General features: G+C 49.1%; 1 protein-coding gene across 1 annotated transcript; it reads left to right on the top strand.

The window, feature by feature from the left end:
- Nucleotides 1-271: 271 nt before the first annotated feature.
- Nucleotides 272-16264, top strand: TTL (tubulin tyrosine ligase). The gene is made up of 7 exons (XM_064647798.1): nucleotides 272-639; nucleotides 4676-4754; nucleotides 6434-6666; nucleotides 8977-9112; nucleotides 9205-9474; nucleotides 10396-10539; nucleotides 12372-16264. The coding sequence occupies exons 1-7, from the start codon at nucleotides 483-485 to the stop codon at nucleotides 12487-12489; spliced, it is 1137 nt and encodes a 378-aa protein (XP_064503868.1). The 5' UTR covers nucleotides 272-482; the 3' UTR covers nucleotides 12490-16264.
- Nucleotides 16265-16323: the final 59 nt, after the last annotated feature.

A 16323-nucleotide genomic window follows, 5' to 3' on the forward strand; every position in this document is an offset into this window, starting at 1 on the left:
GTGCCCATGGCCTGCAGCACGACCTGGAGCTGGGCTGCAGCCCCGGGACACGAGTGCACAGCACCGACACCACGGCTGGGTATCCGAGCCCAGCGGCGGGGACCCACACGGGGAGTGAGCACCCCCGACAGGCCCTGAGCACTGGACGGCAGCGGGTGACAGGAGCGATCCCATCCGCAGGCACAGCAGAAAGCGGCGGGGCCGGGCCAAGTGCCCGAAGCGCACGGCCCCGCCCCACCGGCTCGGCGGCATCACGGGGCGGGGAGGAGCCGGAGCCGGAGCGTGGTTCTGGTTCCGGGTCAGTCCCCGCCCGGGAAGGCTCCTCGGGCGGTGCGCGGGGGCGGCGGTCCCGGCCATGCGGAGCCGGGCCGGGCGGCGCCGGCCGCGCAGGGCCCTGCCTGGGCTGCGGCGGGGCCCCGTGAGCCGCCGGGGGTAGGGCGGGGTGCCCCCCTTCCCTTCCCCCCCACCCCCCGCCCATCGCCATGTACACCTTCGTGGTGCGGGACGAGGGCAGCAGCGTGTACGCCGAGGTGAGCCGGCTGCTGCTGGCCAGCGGGCAGTGGCGGCGCCTCCGCAGGGACAACCCCCGCTTCAACCTGATGCTGGGCGAGAGGAACCGGCTCCCCTTCGGCAGGCTGGGTAAGGGTCCCCCCACCGCGGCCGCCCCCGCCGGCAGCAGGGCCCGTCCTCCGCCTGTCGCCCTGCAGCCCGGGGCTGCCGCTGTCCCCTCCCCTCCCCGATGAACCACCGCCGCAGGGCGGGGTCCTCGCCGCAGCCTCCGCTGCGGGCACGGGCAGGGCACTCCCGGCAGAGACCCCGCGGTTTGGGAGGCGGTGCTCCCCGGCCCCTGTCACCGTCCTGTCGCCGTGACCGCGCGCGGGGCTCCCTGTCACCTGGGCTCGGTCACCGCCCTGGCCTCCGTCGCCCAAACAAAGGGCGGGCACCGAAGGGTCTCCGTGCAGCCGCCTCCCGACCCCCGGCATGTCTCTGCAGGCCCTGCTGGCGCCAGCCAGGACTCGAAGGATCCCCCTCCCAAGCTCCCGGAGAGTGGTTTCACCGGTACCCCGCAGAACACCCCCTACCAAGCTTGAAGGGTGTGCTGTGGTGAAGCGGGGGGGTGGGGGGTGTTCAGGGATCACCCGAGGCCCCTCATCTGGCATTTGGCAGACCTTAGGATCCCGGCCCCCCCTGGGTGGAGCCCTGCTTCCCGGACTGCCCTCCTTGTCCTGCAGCAACGCCCTTAGCGCCGTTTGCACCATTGCAGGGGGCTTCAGGCACGCAGCTTGGGTTCGTAGGGGTGTAGTGGTGCCAGTGGCATTCCCCTGCCTGGTGCTGGGTAGGGACATTGCGGTGCTGAGCTTACGTGTTATGGGGGTGTTTCTGGTGTTTGGGACAAGTAGGGAAACAGGTCTAAACCAGGCACACTAACACTCACCCCAGAGTCATGGCTGGTGGGGATGTGCCTCTACAGGGCTTGGTGGGGATGTGCCTCTACAGGGCTTGGTGGGGGTGAGAGCACTAATCTCTGCCTGGAGCAGGATGTCGGTCATTCCAGAGGCTCTTTGCGTTAAAGAACCCCACACCGCCCTGGCCCACCACCTTTTCCCCTGCTGCTTGACCCCCACTGTCACACTTGCCAATATGCTGGGCCCTGGAAGCTGCCCTGTGCAGGCTTGTCCCATGGCAGACAGGGCTGTCAGCAGAGCCACCCTGGCCCTCTGCCCCACTGGATGGTGTGGAGCCCAGAAGCAGGGAGGGAAAGTGCTATGGACTGCCCACAAGCAGGGAGAGCCAAGCCAGGCACTGGCAGTGTTTCAGGGTGTGGTGGGGAGCAGGGATGCACTGTCATCTTGGCCCTATTTTTTTTCTTCCTGGTGTGATTTTGCAGCACTGTTTCTGGCTGCAGTAACGTCAAAACAGGAGGAGCCCCCTCACTCCAGCAGCTCTGGGGCAGGACAGCTTTGCAGCCCCTTGCCTTGCAGTAGAGACCCAGCTCTGACTGCTCTTCCAGATTTGCAAGTTACCAGCTCCAGCACCTCTTCCCTTGTCTGCTCATGCATTTGTGAGTGGAAAGTCCCCACCACATGGCAATGCCATCTGATCACCTTCCAGCATTGGGGTGTCTGCAGCAGGCAGGGAAACACTGAGAGAGGCTTAAGCAGTGAGGCTGCTCACACGTGCTGACAGCAGGCACAGCAAGCAGACCTGTGCTTTAATGTGCCCAGCGTGGAGAGCCCACAAGCATCAGGCCTCACTGCAGAATGAGTACAGTTCTTTGATGTGAGTGGGCATGCACAGTACATTAAGCCATGGTGGGCTTGTGGGCATCTCTTACTAACCCTTTCCATCCTCCAGAAGTGTCCTGGGATGATGGAAGGACTTCAGTAAGCCCTTCAACTTGTGTTGCCATAGGATGCCTGAAAACTCAAACCATTTCTCAGAGCCAAGACGCATCTATAACCTGTGGAGAGGCACCATGTTTTGGCACTGTCTTCTTTAAACCACCCTCCTATAGCAGGAACTGGCTGCCTGAAATCAATACATTCAGAGCAAAAATAACATGGTTATTTTGGTACATCTTCCAAAAAGCTGTATCTTCTCTCGTTCATTGTCCTAAAGCTGTCTTCCCGAGCAACTGTTGCATCAAAGCTGGTTTGGTTTTCCTAAGGGCTCTACTCAGTGGAAGCAGAGTTAATTCAGGGAACTGTAGGGATTTGCATTACTTAGGGGCTCAGCTGGGTCACTGGGAGAGGGGTAGAAGTGGGACTCTCAGCATGCACCACTGCTGCTGTCCAGCTGCAAGGGACCTCTGTTGCTCTCACTGATAACCTAATTCTTGGGGGACTGTGCTCGTAATCTGTAAGTGTCTGCATCTAGCAAAAAAAGCAGTTTGTGCTAAGGGGAGGGAAAGGAGGAAAAGGCTGCAGAGGCCTTATGTAGCAGAGGATGCTGGACTGTGCCCTGCTGGCCACAGGAGGATCACCAATTTGGTCAGTGCCTTGGCAGCTTTGTAATTCCACTAAATGCATGGTGCAGACCTCGCAACATGCCCGAGAACGTTTCCCTTCTTGCTTCGTGATCTCTCTTTGCTGGCCACCAGACTCTACACTGCAGCCCACTGTTCCTTGGCGATGCTCAGGAAACCAATGAGGATGTGTGCCCCCAGGATAAACTGAAAACAAAAGAAAATTTGAGGTTTTTTACTATTTTCACTCAGTAAATTAGTACCTGGCCATGCTGCCTGCACACTGAAGTGCCTGAAGTTACGAATCTTTTCTGCAGGATGGTTCTCAGCTGTCTTGTTTTTAAAGATTTGTGAATAAAAAAGTGACCAAGGTCAGGGACGTGACTTTGGGGTTGAAAATAGATATTCACGCTCTGTGATCTTGCAGCTGCCTGGTCTTGTTTACTCCAGGCCTTTTTTCCCAGGCAAACACCAAGGAGAATAACTAAAACTCTGAATCCTTTTTCAAGGTTACAATCCACTCCCACAAGCATTTTTTTTTTTGGAAAGAGGGTGCAGGTGGAAGTAACTCTCATGCTTGGGGGATCCCCCTTGTCCAAGGTCATTTCAAACCAGAGCCGTTTTCCATTGTGCTTTTCCCTATTGATGCTCTTGTCATTTGCTGTCAGTGGTGACCCAGGTATTGCCCCAGGCATCACTCGCCTCTTGCACATCAGCCATGTTCATCTGCACTGGTTATGTGGGAGAGGCTGTGTAGTGTTACCCAGATTTGTGTTACCCTTCAGACACTTGCTGCCATCATGTCCTTCCCAGAGAGCTTTCAGCTGAGCACAAATGTTTGTGTGATGTGAGAAGGTGAAAGAAGGCAGGCTGTGGTGTGGAGTACAGTATTGGTAAGGAAGTACCCATCTGTTTGGCACTGTGTGGTATCTGTGTGGTACTGGTGAGGCAACAGCTGGATACAGGGACCAGTTTGGCACTTCCCAGTGCAAGAAAGGCTTAAGACACCCTGGACTGACTCTAGCAGGGGCCATTGGGATAGCCAAGGGGACAAAGGATGTCAGCCAAGCACTGGGACAAGGACTCACAGAAGCAGTACGATCTTCATCCTTAGAGATACTCAGACTTTGACTGAAAAAGAAGTTGGAGCAGAGACTCCCAGAGGTTCCTTCCCACCTCTGCTATCCAACAGGTCTTGCTGCAAAGTGCTAGAGGAAAGGAAAATTCCAAATCTTTAAATGTTTCCCAGTGTTTTGTGATACCAGGTCCAAGAGGGAATTCTGTACGTGACAAAGAAAAGAGGCCTTTTGCTAAGATATGATTTTTCTATCATGGTGCGCTTCCCTGCATCCTCCACTTGCATTTAACAGTATCTGAAATCTTAGTTTTTAAAAACTAGCAAATGAAGAACATTTTTGGATGGTGCTGCCAGTTCCCAATGTGAATTAGGAAATAATTATTTTCCTTTGCAAAATGGATGTGTCAGATTAAAAACAAATGGGTAAATGCATGGTTTTTTGCAACTAAAAGAAGGAAACCACAGGAGCCAGTACCAGCTTACAACCTGTTTCTGTAATGCAGGGCAAGGAAACAACCTCCTTTTTTTTTTTTTTTTTTTTGGTCCATACTGCATAGGTCCTTTGCACCAAGCAGCTGTTTTCCCTTTATTATTTGAGAAGTTTGTCTGACCTCTTTGTTTCCCTTTCTTAGGCCATGAACCTGGACTTGTGCAGCTGGTGAATTACTACAGGGGAGCAGACAAGCTGTGCCGCAAAGCATCTCTGGTGAAGTAAGAAATTCGCTGACACGTTACATGGGCTTGGCAGTTTTTCTTCTAACCCTTGTCGAGTGTTGGACCTGTTTGGGGGGTATTTCACAGAACAGCTGCCCTGGGAGTGTCCTACCATATGCTGTCTTCAGACTCCTGTGCTGGTCTCTAGAGCTATCTTTGTGCACAAAGGCATCTTTGTAACTTCAGGGGAAATGCCATTTCCACTGAGTTATATCTGCTTGAAACCATAGAGTGTATTGAATCAGATTAGAACCAAATCAAAAGAAAAAGAAGCCCAAACATATCTGCTCTTTTTCCTTGTAGACATTTAATTAAAACCTACTGCTTTTATTCTCTGTTTCATACAGAGATGAGACAGTAATATGCTTTTAGCTAATCAGATTTGTTGGTCAAACGAGTGCTTGGAGACATTTCCAGGAAGAGCTCTAGGAGTTATTTCTGCATGACCTGCCATGCCAGGGTCTCCTGGGGAAATATGGATGAGCTTTCATTGTAGATAACCCTCGTCCCTGTGCAAACTCTGCAGCCATTAGGGCATCTTCATGTCAGAGCTCTTGGTCTCCTTCAGCGTTTGATTCCACATGAGAGTTTGTGCTGCCTCTCACTGATGCAGGCCTCTCCTTCCCCTGCAAAGAACCCGTTTCCAATTGCTTCTTTGGCAGTGGTGATGGTGTGTGTCAGAAACTGGCAGAGTATTTTTAAGCACCCACAGCGCTCCTCAGGTGGATTTCTCTTTGGCCTGTTATCTAGAGGCAGTGCTGAAAGCACTTGCACAGCTGTTTTTATCACCTGGAGCTTGGCTGAGCTTTCTAAATGCACAAATCAATGATGGATCAAGCTACTTATGAACCCAAAGACAAATGACATTCCTCAGGCTCCTGGGGTGTCACTGACTGACTGCCATTTCAACAGAAAAACACAAATGCACAAAGAGAGTCAGCGTGTCATGAGCTCTGCTTTTGGCCTCAAGCAAAGCACAAGCATTCAGAAAGACAGGCAGCTCCCTTGACAGGGAAAGAAAACAGGCCTGGGCTCTGCTAACAGGAGTTTGCTGGCATCTCCAGTCATTACTGGTAGAAGGGGTGTGCCAGAGAGATTGGAGACTGTGTGGTGCAAGGGGGATCCCAGATACCTTGGGATGGGAAACATGTAGCCATGTCCTTGCTTTCAGTGGTCTTCATCCACAACTGGGACACCTGGTCAGATCTCAGTATGAATGAGATCAAGGACTAAGCACCAGCACAGAGAACGTTACTGTTCTGGCTTCCCTTTTGCCAGTTGTGATCACTGCATCCTTCCTGCCCCGATCCGTGTTAGCAAACACACCTCCTCAATTCCCTTGTGCAGAGATGATGCAGGGAATGCACCACAGGCTCTAGTTACATGGAAACTTCTCAGCTGTTAGTGTCATGGTATCAATAAAATGTTTAATGAAAACCTGCAGGTTCTGGTTCAAAGAGTGGTGCTTGGCTGTGGGTTGGGGTTGCTATGGTATCTTTAGGAAAACCATAATTTCAAGGGTCTAAGGAAAATACGATAATTTAGCACAGACTATCTGTAAGCTGCTATTCCTCATCAAGCAAAAAAACCCAGTTAATGATGATTTTTTTCTTATTAAATGAGCCCATGCAGGTGGGAACACTCTGGAGATTAACAGCCTGTCTCTCTTCACCCAGGCTAATCAAGACAAGCCCTGAGCTATCAGAGTCCTGCACATGGTTCCCTGAGTCGTATGTGATTTACCCAACAAACTTGAAGACCCCCGTGGCTCCAGCACAGAATGGAATTCACCATCTCATAAACAACACAAGAACAGATGAGCGGGAAGTCTTCTTGGCAGCTTACAACAGACGGCAGGAAGGCAAAGAAGGCAATGTGTGGATTGCCAAGTCCTCAGCTGGTGCCAAAGGTTCATTCTCCAGCACCATGAGTTATTTCTTGTTATTCCTTACTCTTTACATGATCCATAGAGTCATGGGGTTTGGCTGAGCCAAGCTGATATCTAGTCTGTCTATGATGGGCTTCTCCTACCAACCCTATGCCAGTCAAGCCAGCACAGGGCTCTCCTTTGTCTGCTTGGTGGCATGGGGCTCCTGACAAGCATTGTCATGTGCACATGCTACCTACAAGATGCATGGCAGTGAAAGGGCCTCCATATTTCTACACGTGTGCCTCAAAGTATGGGAAAGTGCTGCAGGAAGAAGGCAGTAGGGACCAGGTGAGGGAAATGGGGAGAGCAGGAGGTAAGAGGGAGCAGAACAGGGTATGGGGAGGAGGTCAGCAGGCAGGACAGCAGCCATCAAGGGCCGGGAGCACAGCTCCCCATGCTGCAGCTAAGCCTGGCTTCACTTGGGTGGAAATCTTGCTTGTCTTTCAACCAAGCTCAGATGCCTGGTGCCAATGGCCTACTGATGTCACACTGAGAAACTGAGCAGCCATGAGCTCAGTACATTGAAATTGCACCCAAGCCTCAGGGGAAGGTACCAGAGCAAAGACAAGCAATGCAGTGTCTGTATGTCCCTTTAATTTGAACAGGGCAGTAGATACCCAAGTGATAATGTGTCCTTCCTTGTTCCAGGGTCATTACATCACTCGCTCTACAGAAATAATGAGCTATGAGGTAGCTGGGCACAGCTGTAGATGCAATGCTTTGATAACTATGTGCTGTCTGTTACTTATGGTGTTATCATGGGCACGTTATTAGAATGGCTTCATTTAAAAACTTACCTTGCCATGTGTGCAGCAGAGCCCAGTCTGGCCTTTTCAAAGGGAACAAGCCCACTTGTATTACTCATACTTGCAGAGTCATTTTTCATGCAGCCTTGCAAAAAGAGAATGTGAAAGCCAGAGGTGGCTTCCTTTGCTGGTCTGCTTTCTTGGCTGTTACCAAGAAATATCAGAAGAGTATGCTTATTTTCATCAGGAATGAAGGAGAGATGACTCCTTTCGTTATGCCAGTGATGGAAAATGCTTCTGTGTGGTAAACTATCTGGCAAAAAAGTCAATCTGAGTAATTGAAAAGGCCATTGCTGTGGTCTGCTCCAAGATGGGGAAGTTTACATTCTCCACATACTTGATGTTCAAGTGTGATCCCATCTTTTCTGCACTAAAGCAGAGTAGCTTTTTGTATTCATCAGTGTGCTGCTGCAAATTAAAGTGGAAAGCAGACTGTCATGTTAATCTTTTAGAGGGAAGTTTTAAGTGTCTGGGAATTACTTCTGATGAAGAAGAAAGTTTGTTGACGTTGATTACCAAGGCAGATAGAGCTCAGGCACGGCCCCTGGCTTGGGACAGGTCTAGTGGAAGCTTGGTCATTCATCACTAACAGGAAAATTAAAGGTTTTGGATGCCCTGACTTAAAAGTTGAGATATTTCAGCTGTGGCTAGAGGTTTAGGTCTCTTCTTTGAGAGAAGGAACAGCTGCCCCACATAAGCTGCTTTGCTGCCTCACTGGATTGCTGACTAGGTGCACAGTTAAGCTAACCCCCCCTTGATTCGCCATCTGTCCAGTGCAGAATGGGTGCCTGATGATCTTCATACTGCAGGGGCTTTACTGGCTTACAGGGATATTTTTTCCCTTCTTTCTCCAGTGCACAGCCTGAAGTTGTGCCAGTACAAGTTTCTGCCTGGCTCTGCTGTGATCAGGGGACTAAAAAATCTTGCCTTCTGCCTAAAGCATGGGTGAGAAAGATACTTTGGTGACAGGACTTTCTTTCAGTGGAGGATGCTGGGGTGAATGGGAGGTCAGTAGGGCTGAGAAGCTGTGACTCAGGTATGCAGAGCATGGAGCATTGAGAGTACCTGCAGGGCTGTGTTGGCAGTGACCTTCAGAAGTCACATCTAGGAGCATTTTCCATGGGATTATCCTATCAAACTGCCTGTGCTCCAAACCTGTATTATACCTTCACTGCCCCCTTGAAATGTGGGGTTTTTTGCACAGTATTTCCTCCAAAACACTCAGCATAAAATTAAGACTAAGTGATCGGATTTAGTCCAAAAAGTTAACTAAATGTCTGAAGAATGGGCATAGTGCCAGAGAAGTATTAGACAACTTTAGCAGAGCTGACTTATCCCTCATGCCACCATGCCATCCATAGGTTCTTGCATGTTGCATGGCTTTTTGGGCAAATGAGCCATGATCCGCTTGGGGCCTAAAAATAAGCTCCAACAAAGGTAGAATGATCCTCTACCTAACTTTGTCTTCGTCTTTCTGTGTCAGGAGAAGGGATCCTGATTTCTTCAGAGGCTACAGAGCTTCTGGACTTCATCGACGAGCAGGGACAAGTGCACGTGATTCAGAAATACCTGGAGAATCCTCTACTTTTAGAGCCAGGGCATCGCAAGTTTGACATCAGGTAACCTTCTCTGCTTTTGTAATACCGGTTTTCTTTTTCATGCTGTTACTTTTTGAGCCACTGAGACTAGAGTTTGTTCTCTTGTCCCGCAGGAGCTGGGTTCTCGTGGATCATCAATATAATATCTACCTCTACAGAGAGGGTGTCCTGCGGACCTCTTCCGAACCATATAACAGTGCTAATTTCCAGGACAAAACCTGCCACTTGACCAATCACTGCATTCAGAAGGAATATTCCAAAAACTATGGGCGGTATGAGGAAGGGAATGAAATGTTCTTTGAGGAGTTCAACCAGTATCTGATGGATGCCCTGAACACAACGCTTGAGAATGGCATCTTACTGCAAATTAAACACATAATAAGGTAGCCAATGCTCCTTAGGAAAACATAACCCTTCAGTGACAGGGAATGAGTACTGACAGCTGGGGAAGCAGCCAGACCAAGAAGGGAAGGGTTTCAATTGCTTAAATTTAAATAGCCCAGTGTCACTGCTCAAAGAAAAAGCACCTCCATAGGTGCTGTTTCCTCAGTGGTATGTGTCAATGTATCTGCATTTTGCCAGCTGTGGCTGGAGAAGGATGGAGTGATAAAGGAAGACAGCAGGTCAAAAGACAGGGCTAGGAGAGGTTGGGATTAGAAAAGGTATAAGGCGCAAGAGGGGAAATGAAGCTGGAGTCGAGTCTGCAGGGTTTTGATGCTTCCCCCACCATCAGCAAGCAGCAGCACATGGCATTGGCCTTGCTTACCATACTCAGTCCACAGAGCTAGCTCCCTCCTAGGCACAGAAAGTGCCTACAGAGAGATATCAGAGATCACGGTGCTTTACAGAATCCAGGTCTTGACAAAGCAATCCTTCATGAAGGAATTTACTTTGCAAGTACCTCATTGCTGTTGATTGCACCAAAAAGACATGACAGAATCTTTGAGGGACTTGGAGGCAAATGAGCGTCCAGTGGCAGTTCCTTGGGGACCTGCTGCAGCCCTTTGTGTCTCCAGGCTCTAATTGTGCATCATGTTTTTCAGTTTGCCCGATAGTGAGGGAGGGTGCTGCTCTCCAGCTCTTTAGGAGTTAATTCAGGGGTATCCCCGTGTGTATTTTCATGGTTGCAGGACCTCACTTGCAGGGACCTGGTTACCATGGCATGTATTGTATATAGCTTGTAATTTGGGGCACTTTCAGGGCAATCTCTTACTTAACTGTACTGTACACATGGCCTCAGAAGCTGCAGTGCAACAGGTGTCCAGAGGGCTCTTAATGTTGAATTTCTGTTTTTCCCTTCACAGAAGCTGCCTTATGTGTATAGAGCCTGCAATCAGCACGAAGCATCTTCACTACCAGAGCTTCCAGCTCTTTGGCTTTGACTTCATGGTGGATGAGGAGCTGAAAGTCTGGCTAATAGAAGTCAATGGGGCCCCAGCGTGTGCTCAGTGAGTAATCACTTCCCATAATACTCTTGTGATGCCACCATTCACATGAGGCACCCAAAACATGGCTATGTCCCAACTCCAAGTGAAAAAGGTGGAAGAAAGTGAATTAAATGGGAATTTTTCAGGCTAACCCACACTGAACACTGATCTAAGTGCCAGTTGACTTGGGTTCATTGCTCCTGTCTCTGTGTTTAGTATCCCCTGGCTTCTTTCCCATGTGAGATGGGGCACTAAGCTCAGTTTTTGAACAAATGGGTTTGAGTATAACTTGGGTCATTTTTATTACTATTGGGCTGAAGTTATGTTGCAGATTTAATGCTTTGGGGGTCAGATAGTTTCTCAGTCTCTCTTGTGGTGCCACTGGACATATAATAAATGAGTAGCATTAAGGGCAGCAGCTGGAAGTGAGTGACTAAATTTGCAGGCAGCAGGACCCCAGAGCACACAGTGGATGCTGCAGACATTGGGTCAAAGCTTCCACTAGCCACAGGGAGGCTGGGACAGCCAAACAGCCCTGGCCATGAACATCTTTGCATAGGCACAGCGGGAGGTGCTCTATTATGTGATTGAGACTAGACATCTTTGCTAAATGAGCATCTGTATCATATAAAACCCCAGCAAAACAGAACAGGCTGTACATCAGTACACTAGAATTTGATCAGATTAGACGTAGATTAGATTAAATTAGATTAGATCACCACTCACAGTAGACAAAAAATACTGGTCAAACCTACCAGGCAGCCTGTTCAGCAGCCTTTTCAGGGATAGGGCTTGGGAAGCTTTCTTGGTGCGGGATGCCCTGTTCACCATGTGCGCCGTGGTGCAATACTGCCTTGCACCTCCTTGTGTTGCTGTATGGGTAGAATTTGGTTATTGCTGGGTGGATTTGGATTGCAGCAGTGCCCTGTTTGTTTTTTGCCTCTATGGGCACTGGAAGATACTGAAAGCAGCTGAGGTAGGTTTTGGCTAATAGCCAAATTAGGCTTCTCTTCAAGGTTATTCTAGTTTATAGCACCCATATCACACAATTCCCATTTAAAGAGAAAAAAATTGGCTACTGAAAGCAATAACATTCCCAGGAGCTGAAAAAATATCTTGCTGTCACATAGCCCCAAAGGCATGGAGTGAAGGACATTTTTAATCCTAGGAAAGACAGCTTTGGTACTAAATATGTTCCATATGCCAGCATGCTCAGAGAGGTTACACATGTATTTCCTTCAGCAGAAAATTAATCTATTGTTAACTCATCTCAAACACCTTGTCTCTCTTCTCCCTAATCCTGCTCTGTATGATCTGTGCCATGGTGAAACACATCCCATGCTTCTGGGGATCCTGTGAAGCCTCTGCACCTGGTCACAAGCTGATGTGAATAACCTCACCCCGGCACAGCATTTCATGAAACCGTGAATGCGTCAGAGCAGTCTCTCTGGGGCACATCCCCGTGTGAATGGGGTCTGGTGTAGTAAATCAGGGCTCCCTGAGTTGGAAGGCTGAGAGGGTACTGAGATGTCTGCTCCCAATCATCATGGATGTGGAGACTGCTCAGAAGATTGTCCTGACAGTAAACATAGATAATGGGTTTTGTGGTCCCATCTGGCAGGGAGCAATATTGGGAATAGGATCACCATTGAAAAAGAAGATGGTTGCTGGTATAAGCAGGCAGGAGATGGAAGAGATGCTGCCCTCCTCCTGTTTGCCACCCTGCAGCTCCTTGTAATGGGAGTAGGTTCATGTAGATCCTGCTAGGAAAATGCATGTCTACATAAAAATTGGCTGGGAGTCTGCTGGTTTGTCCTGCCTGAGTATCTGATTCTGTCTCTCTCATCTCTTAGGAAGCTGTATGCAGAGCTCTGCCAAGGAATTGTGGATGTAGCCATTTCTAGTGTTTTCCCCCTCAATGACACTGGGCAGAAGATGAGCCAGTCATCATCGATCTTCATCAAGCTGTGATGACGTCAGGACTGCCACTGCTGTGAACAGGGAAAGACTGCATCCCTGGGGTCAGCACAGTTCGGTGGCCTATCTCAGTACCATGCCAAAAAGTGATAGAGACAGGCTTCTTATTTTCTTGGAAACCACAGGGAAAAACAACAAAACAGGCATCCACTCAAAGCTGTGATTAGCCAGAGCTGCTCAGATAACTCTGCCTGCATTCACCAAAATCCACTTTAGAAACAGCTTCTGTAACTTTGATATCTGAAACAAATCTCTCTGGGAGAACAACAAAATAACCTTGAAATGAAACCCCAACAGGGATACTGTATATGCTCTATTAGCTCCTCCTTTTCTATAGAGAAAACATTGGGTTTTTTAAGGGAATTGAGCGAAGAGAATGATGAAGTTGTCCTGCTGTGTTTGTTCTTTCCTCACCTATTGCATCATTAGTGCCTTAGCTCCGCTCCAAATAGGTGACTCCTTTCCTTTGTTCCTGCTCTGTTACATAGAAAGGAGCAAGCTCTCTTGCATTGCAGGGTGCCTAAAACCAGGAACACCAAGAATTCAGTTTCCTTTGGTCATTTTCCAAGCTGGTTGGCTGAACACCTAGGCAATGGCTGGCAAAAGGGTGCTGAACTGCAGGCGGTGAATTAACCCAAGGAAGGAAGGCGATTTTGTTTATTTATAGCTATCCCTTTTCCTACTGAGATTTGAATCAGTGTCTATCCCAGTCTGATGCAGTTTAATTCTGTTTAAAAGAGGTAGAGCGAGCCCCTGAGAGCTCACTTGCAGGCTGTAGGATTTCTAACATCACTTTTGTGCTGAGTGTTTCAAATAGCAGAAACCTGTGAATTTAGGTTCTTCTCTCAGCTTTCACCTTCATGATTTATTTGAGGCTTGAACCTGAAACCTTTCAACCCAAATGATTTTTATCCTGTTTGATCCAGCAGTTTTATTCTCCTCCATTTGACAAATATTGCAATCTTCTGCCATGAACACAGTCCACAACTTGATCTCAGCTAGGGGGAAAGTGGGTGAGCTTTTGTAGACCAGGAGAAAGATTCCTGTTTGCCACACAACTGGGAAAGCAGGTGTTCTGGGGCAAAGGAGAGTTTAAATTCCTTGAGATCTCTGAATTTCAGAGCTAACATCTGCTTTGAATATAACCTAAATCCCTGGCATAGTGCCCACCCTGTGAAGTGTATCTGAATTTTCAGTGTGAGCCCAGCAGGTCCCTCCTAAGACAGAGCTCTTTGCAGAGCACGGTGGCACTTGTAGCAGCAGCAAGCTTTGGTGGGGGTGTTGGGAGCTGTGTTTTGCTGCCTCTGGTGGGGAGAGATGGTTGGCACTGAAATTAACTGGTTCGTGTTGCCCAAAACAAACAAGCAAGAAGAGATTGTGGAGGTTACAAACTGCCTATATATAATGGGAAGTGAATCAAGCAATGGGATTTCTGCCTTCCTCAGAAGATCCTAGTGCTTTGGTGTACTCATCTCATGCCAGCAGACAATCCTGGCACCTTTCTGTAGGCAGGACTGAAGCATCCGTGCCTCCTTGGAGTGATGCATTTTATCGTGCATTTTATCACAGGACGGACATTCATTGCAACACACTCTGAATCTACAAGTGGCACTGTTTGATGCAGGGCCACTCAAATCCAGGAGGGAACAGAGTGCTTAGCAAAACCCTGTGGAAGCATCGCAGAGAGGGCACATCCCGAAGAACCACACAAACACCTCTGAAGTTGTCAGCGCCCTGAAGCCAGCATGGATCTGCATCTACGGAGTGCGTGCTGGATGCAGAGTGCAGTGGTGCATGCAGAGAAGTGACAGGGAGCAGGACCTGTGTGAAAAAGGGGCTGCAGCTTGGTTGCCCTGCACTGCACGTACTGGCAGGTGGCTTCACTTCTAGCGAGATGCTGAATGCCAGGTCTGGTCTCTGGATTTGGGCCTCATGGGTGTTCAGAAGATGGACCATGAATGCACTGCTCCATGAGATGGGAAGTGCTGGGTGATAAAGTGGGGAGAGGGGTGTGGGGGAAGGAGTAGTTGGGTTTTTAGCACATGGGTGTAAAAATTTCACTGCAGTCCAGGTAAAATGTAGCGATAAAGTGCCAAGGTAAAATGTAGGCTGTTAAGGGTTGTTAATCAACTTGCAAAGTTCACCATGTCTCCATTGACATTTTCATGTTAGCTTATGTGAACTTAAGAATAATACCATCTTGCCCAGCAAAGAGATCTCACAGCAATTGCTCTCATCCAGGATGTGCCTGAGGTGACAGCTGGGCTCTCACAAGCTCTAGGGCAGATGAGCAGGGTGTGAAGTTAGATCAGAAAATTTTCCCCATCACAATGAACTAGAAATGCTTGTTTTCTGGGGTGCTAGACCCATCCTTCTTTTCCCTTAAAAAGGGAAGGGAAGGTTAAATTATGATGATGAATCACTCCCTTACTGCACAGTAACATGAGGTTCCTGGCTATGTAGCAGGATAAGAGAGAGAAAGCTGCCTGGATACAGGCAAAAGCAGTGGCCCCCACTGGAGCAGCTGGTACCACCAGCAGGAGAAATGACTGGAGATCTTCTGCCTAATTCCAAGGCCTTTCCTTCCCCCTTTTTCATCCCAGATTGGTTGTGGCAGATCAACAGCTGGCCATTTTTGCTGTTCATCTGAAAGTGGAGCTTCGGCTTGGCAGTAGAGTCATGACTACAGGCAGTGCAGTTATTCGTACCCTGCCTTTTAGGCTGGGCATGGGGGAGGTAGTGTTTCAGGAAACTTGAATCCTCCATTTGCTGAATTTTTCAGGAATAAGCAACAGCCTCTGGAGGAAAATGTGTGTATTTTCCACCTTCTCTCAGTGCTCCCCAAAGTAAAGCACAGAACGTAAATTATAAAGGACAGAGAGCACAGTGCCTAAGGTTTTGCCCAAAATACAAGCTACGAGGTGGAGTAGAGGATGTGTGTGTGGCTGAGGCCTGAGCATTGCAGCCATGGGTGCACCTTGCAAGTGATACTCACAAGCCCCTGTGAGACTTTTGTTTGTTTCTTTTTTAGGAATATACAACAATAAATGTTTTCTAGCTTATTTCAGCTAAAAGGTCAATAGAAAAGGTCTTACTCTCTTTCCTGAGCTTTCACCCAGGATGGTGCTGGGTTTCTAGAAGACATCTACCATATTGCAGAATGTCTCTAGTCCTAGATGTATCCCTTCATGTCATCCATGAAGGATTTCTGGCCCAGGTGTTCTGGCTGCATCTTCCAGCAGGGTCTGGTCCCGCTGGACTCTGGGTTTCAGATAACTCCGATGTGGTTTGTTGCATATAAGTTAGTCATTGTTACCATGCAACAGGTATTGTGTTTCTGCTGAAATCTGATGGCTGGCCACAGTCCACAGAGAATGCTGGACAAGTCTAAGAAAGGCTCAAAAGCTGCTTTCGTCTAAGTGGCTGTGGCCAGTGCCCTTCAGGACTGCTTGCATGTACCTGCTCCCAGCATTTGTTGTTCTCCACATGCAGCTCTCCTTCAGGAGAGCAATGCTGTGCCATGTGTAGGTTCATAAACATATTCCATTGACAGTGTCTGCTGTGGCAGCCCTGGGGAAACCTTGGTGTTGAGAGGATGGTGGGGTACATGGGGCGCTGCCAAGCTGGCCGCCTGCCAGGCTCTGGATCGTGTCCCCAGCTGCTCTCACGTCAGCATGTGCGTGTGAGGCTGGCAAGTGCCTGAGTTCGTGGATCTCCGGTGACTCTATCCACATCTCTCCTAAACCATCATTAAAACATGCAAACCCCACAGCCTGCGGTGTTTCCTTGGGGCAGCGGGTCCCTGGAGAGTCATGTCCTGTGGGTGCA

Source organism: Pseudopipra pipra, chromosome 3, assembly GCF_036250125.1.
Source record: "Pseudopipra pipra isolate bDixPip1 chromosome 3, bDixPip1.hap1, whole genome shotgun sequence".
In the NCBI taxonomy this organism is placed as follows: Eukaryota; Metazoa; Chordata; class Aves; order Passeriformes; family Pipridae; genus Pseudopipra; species Pseudopipra pipra.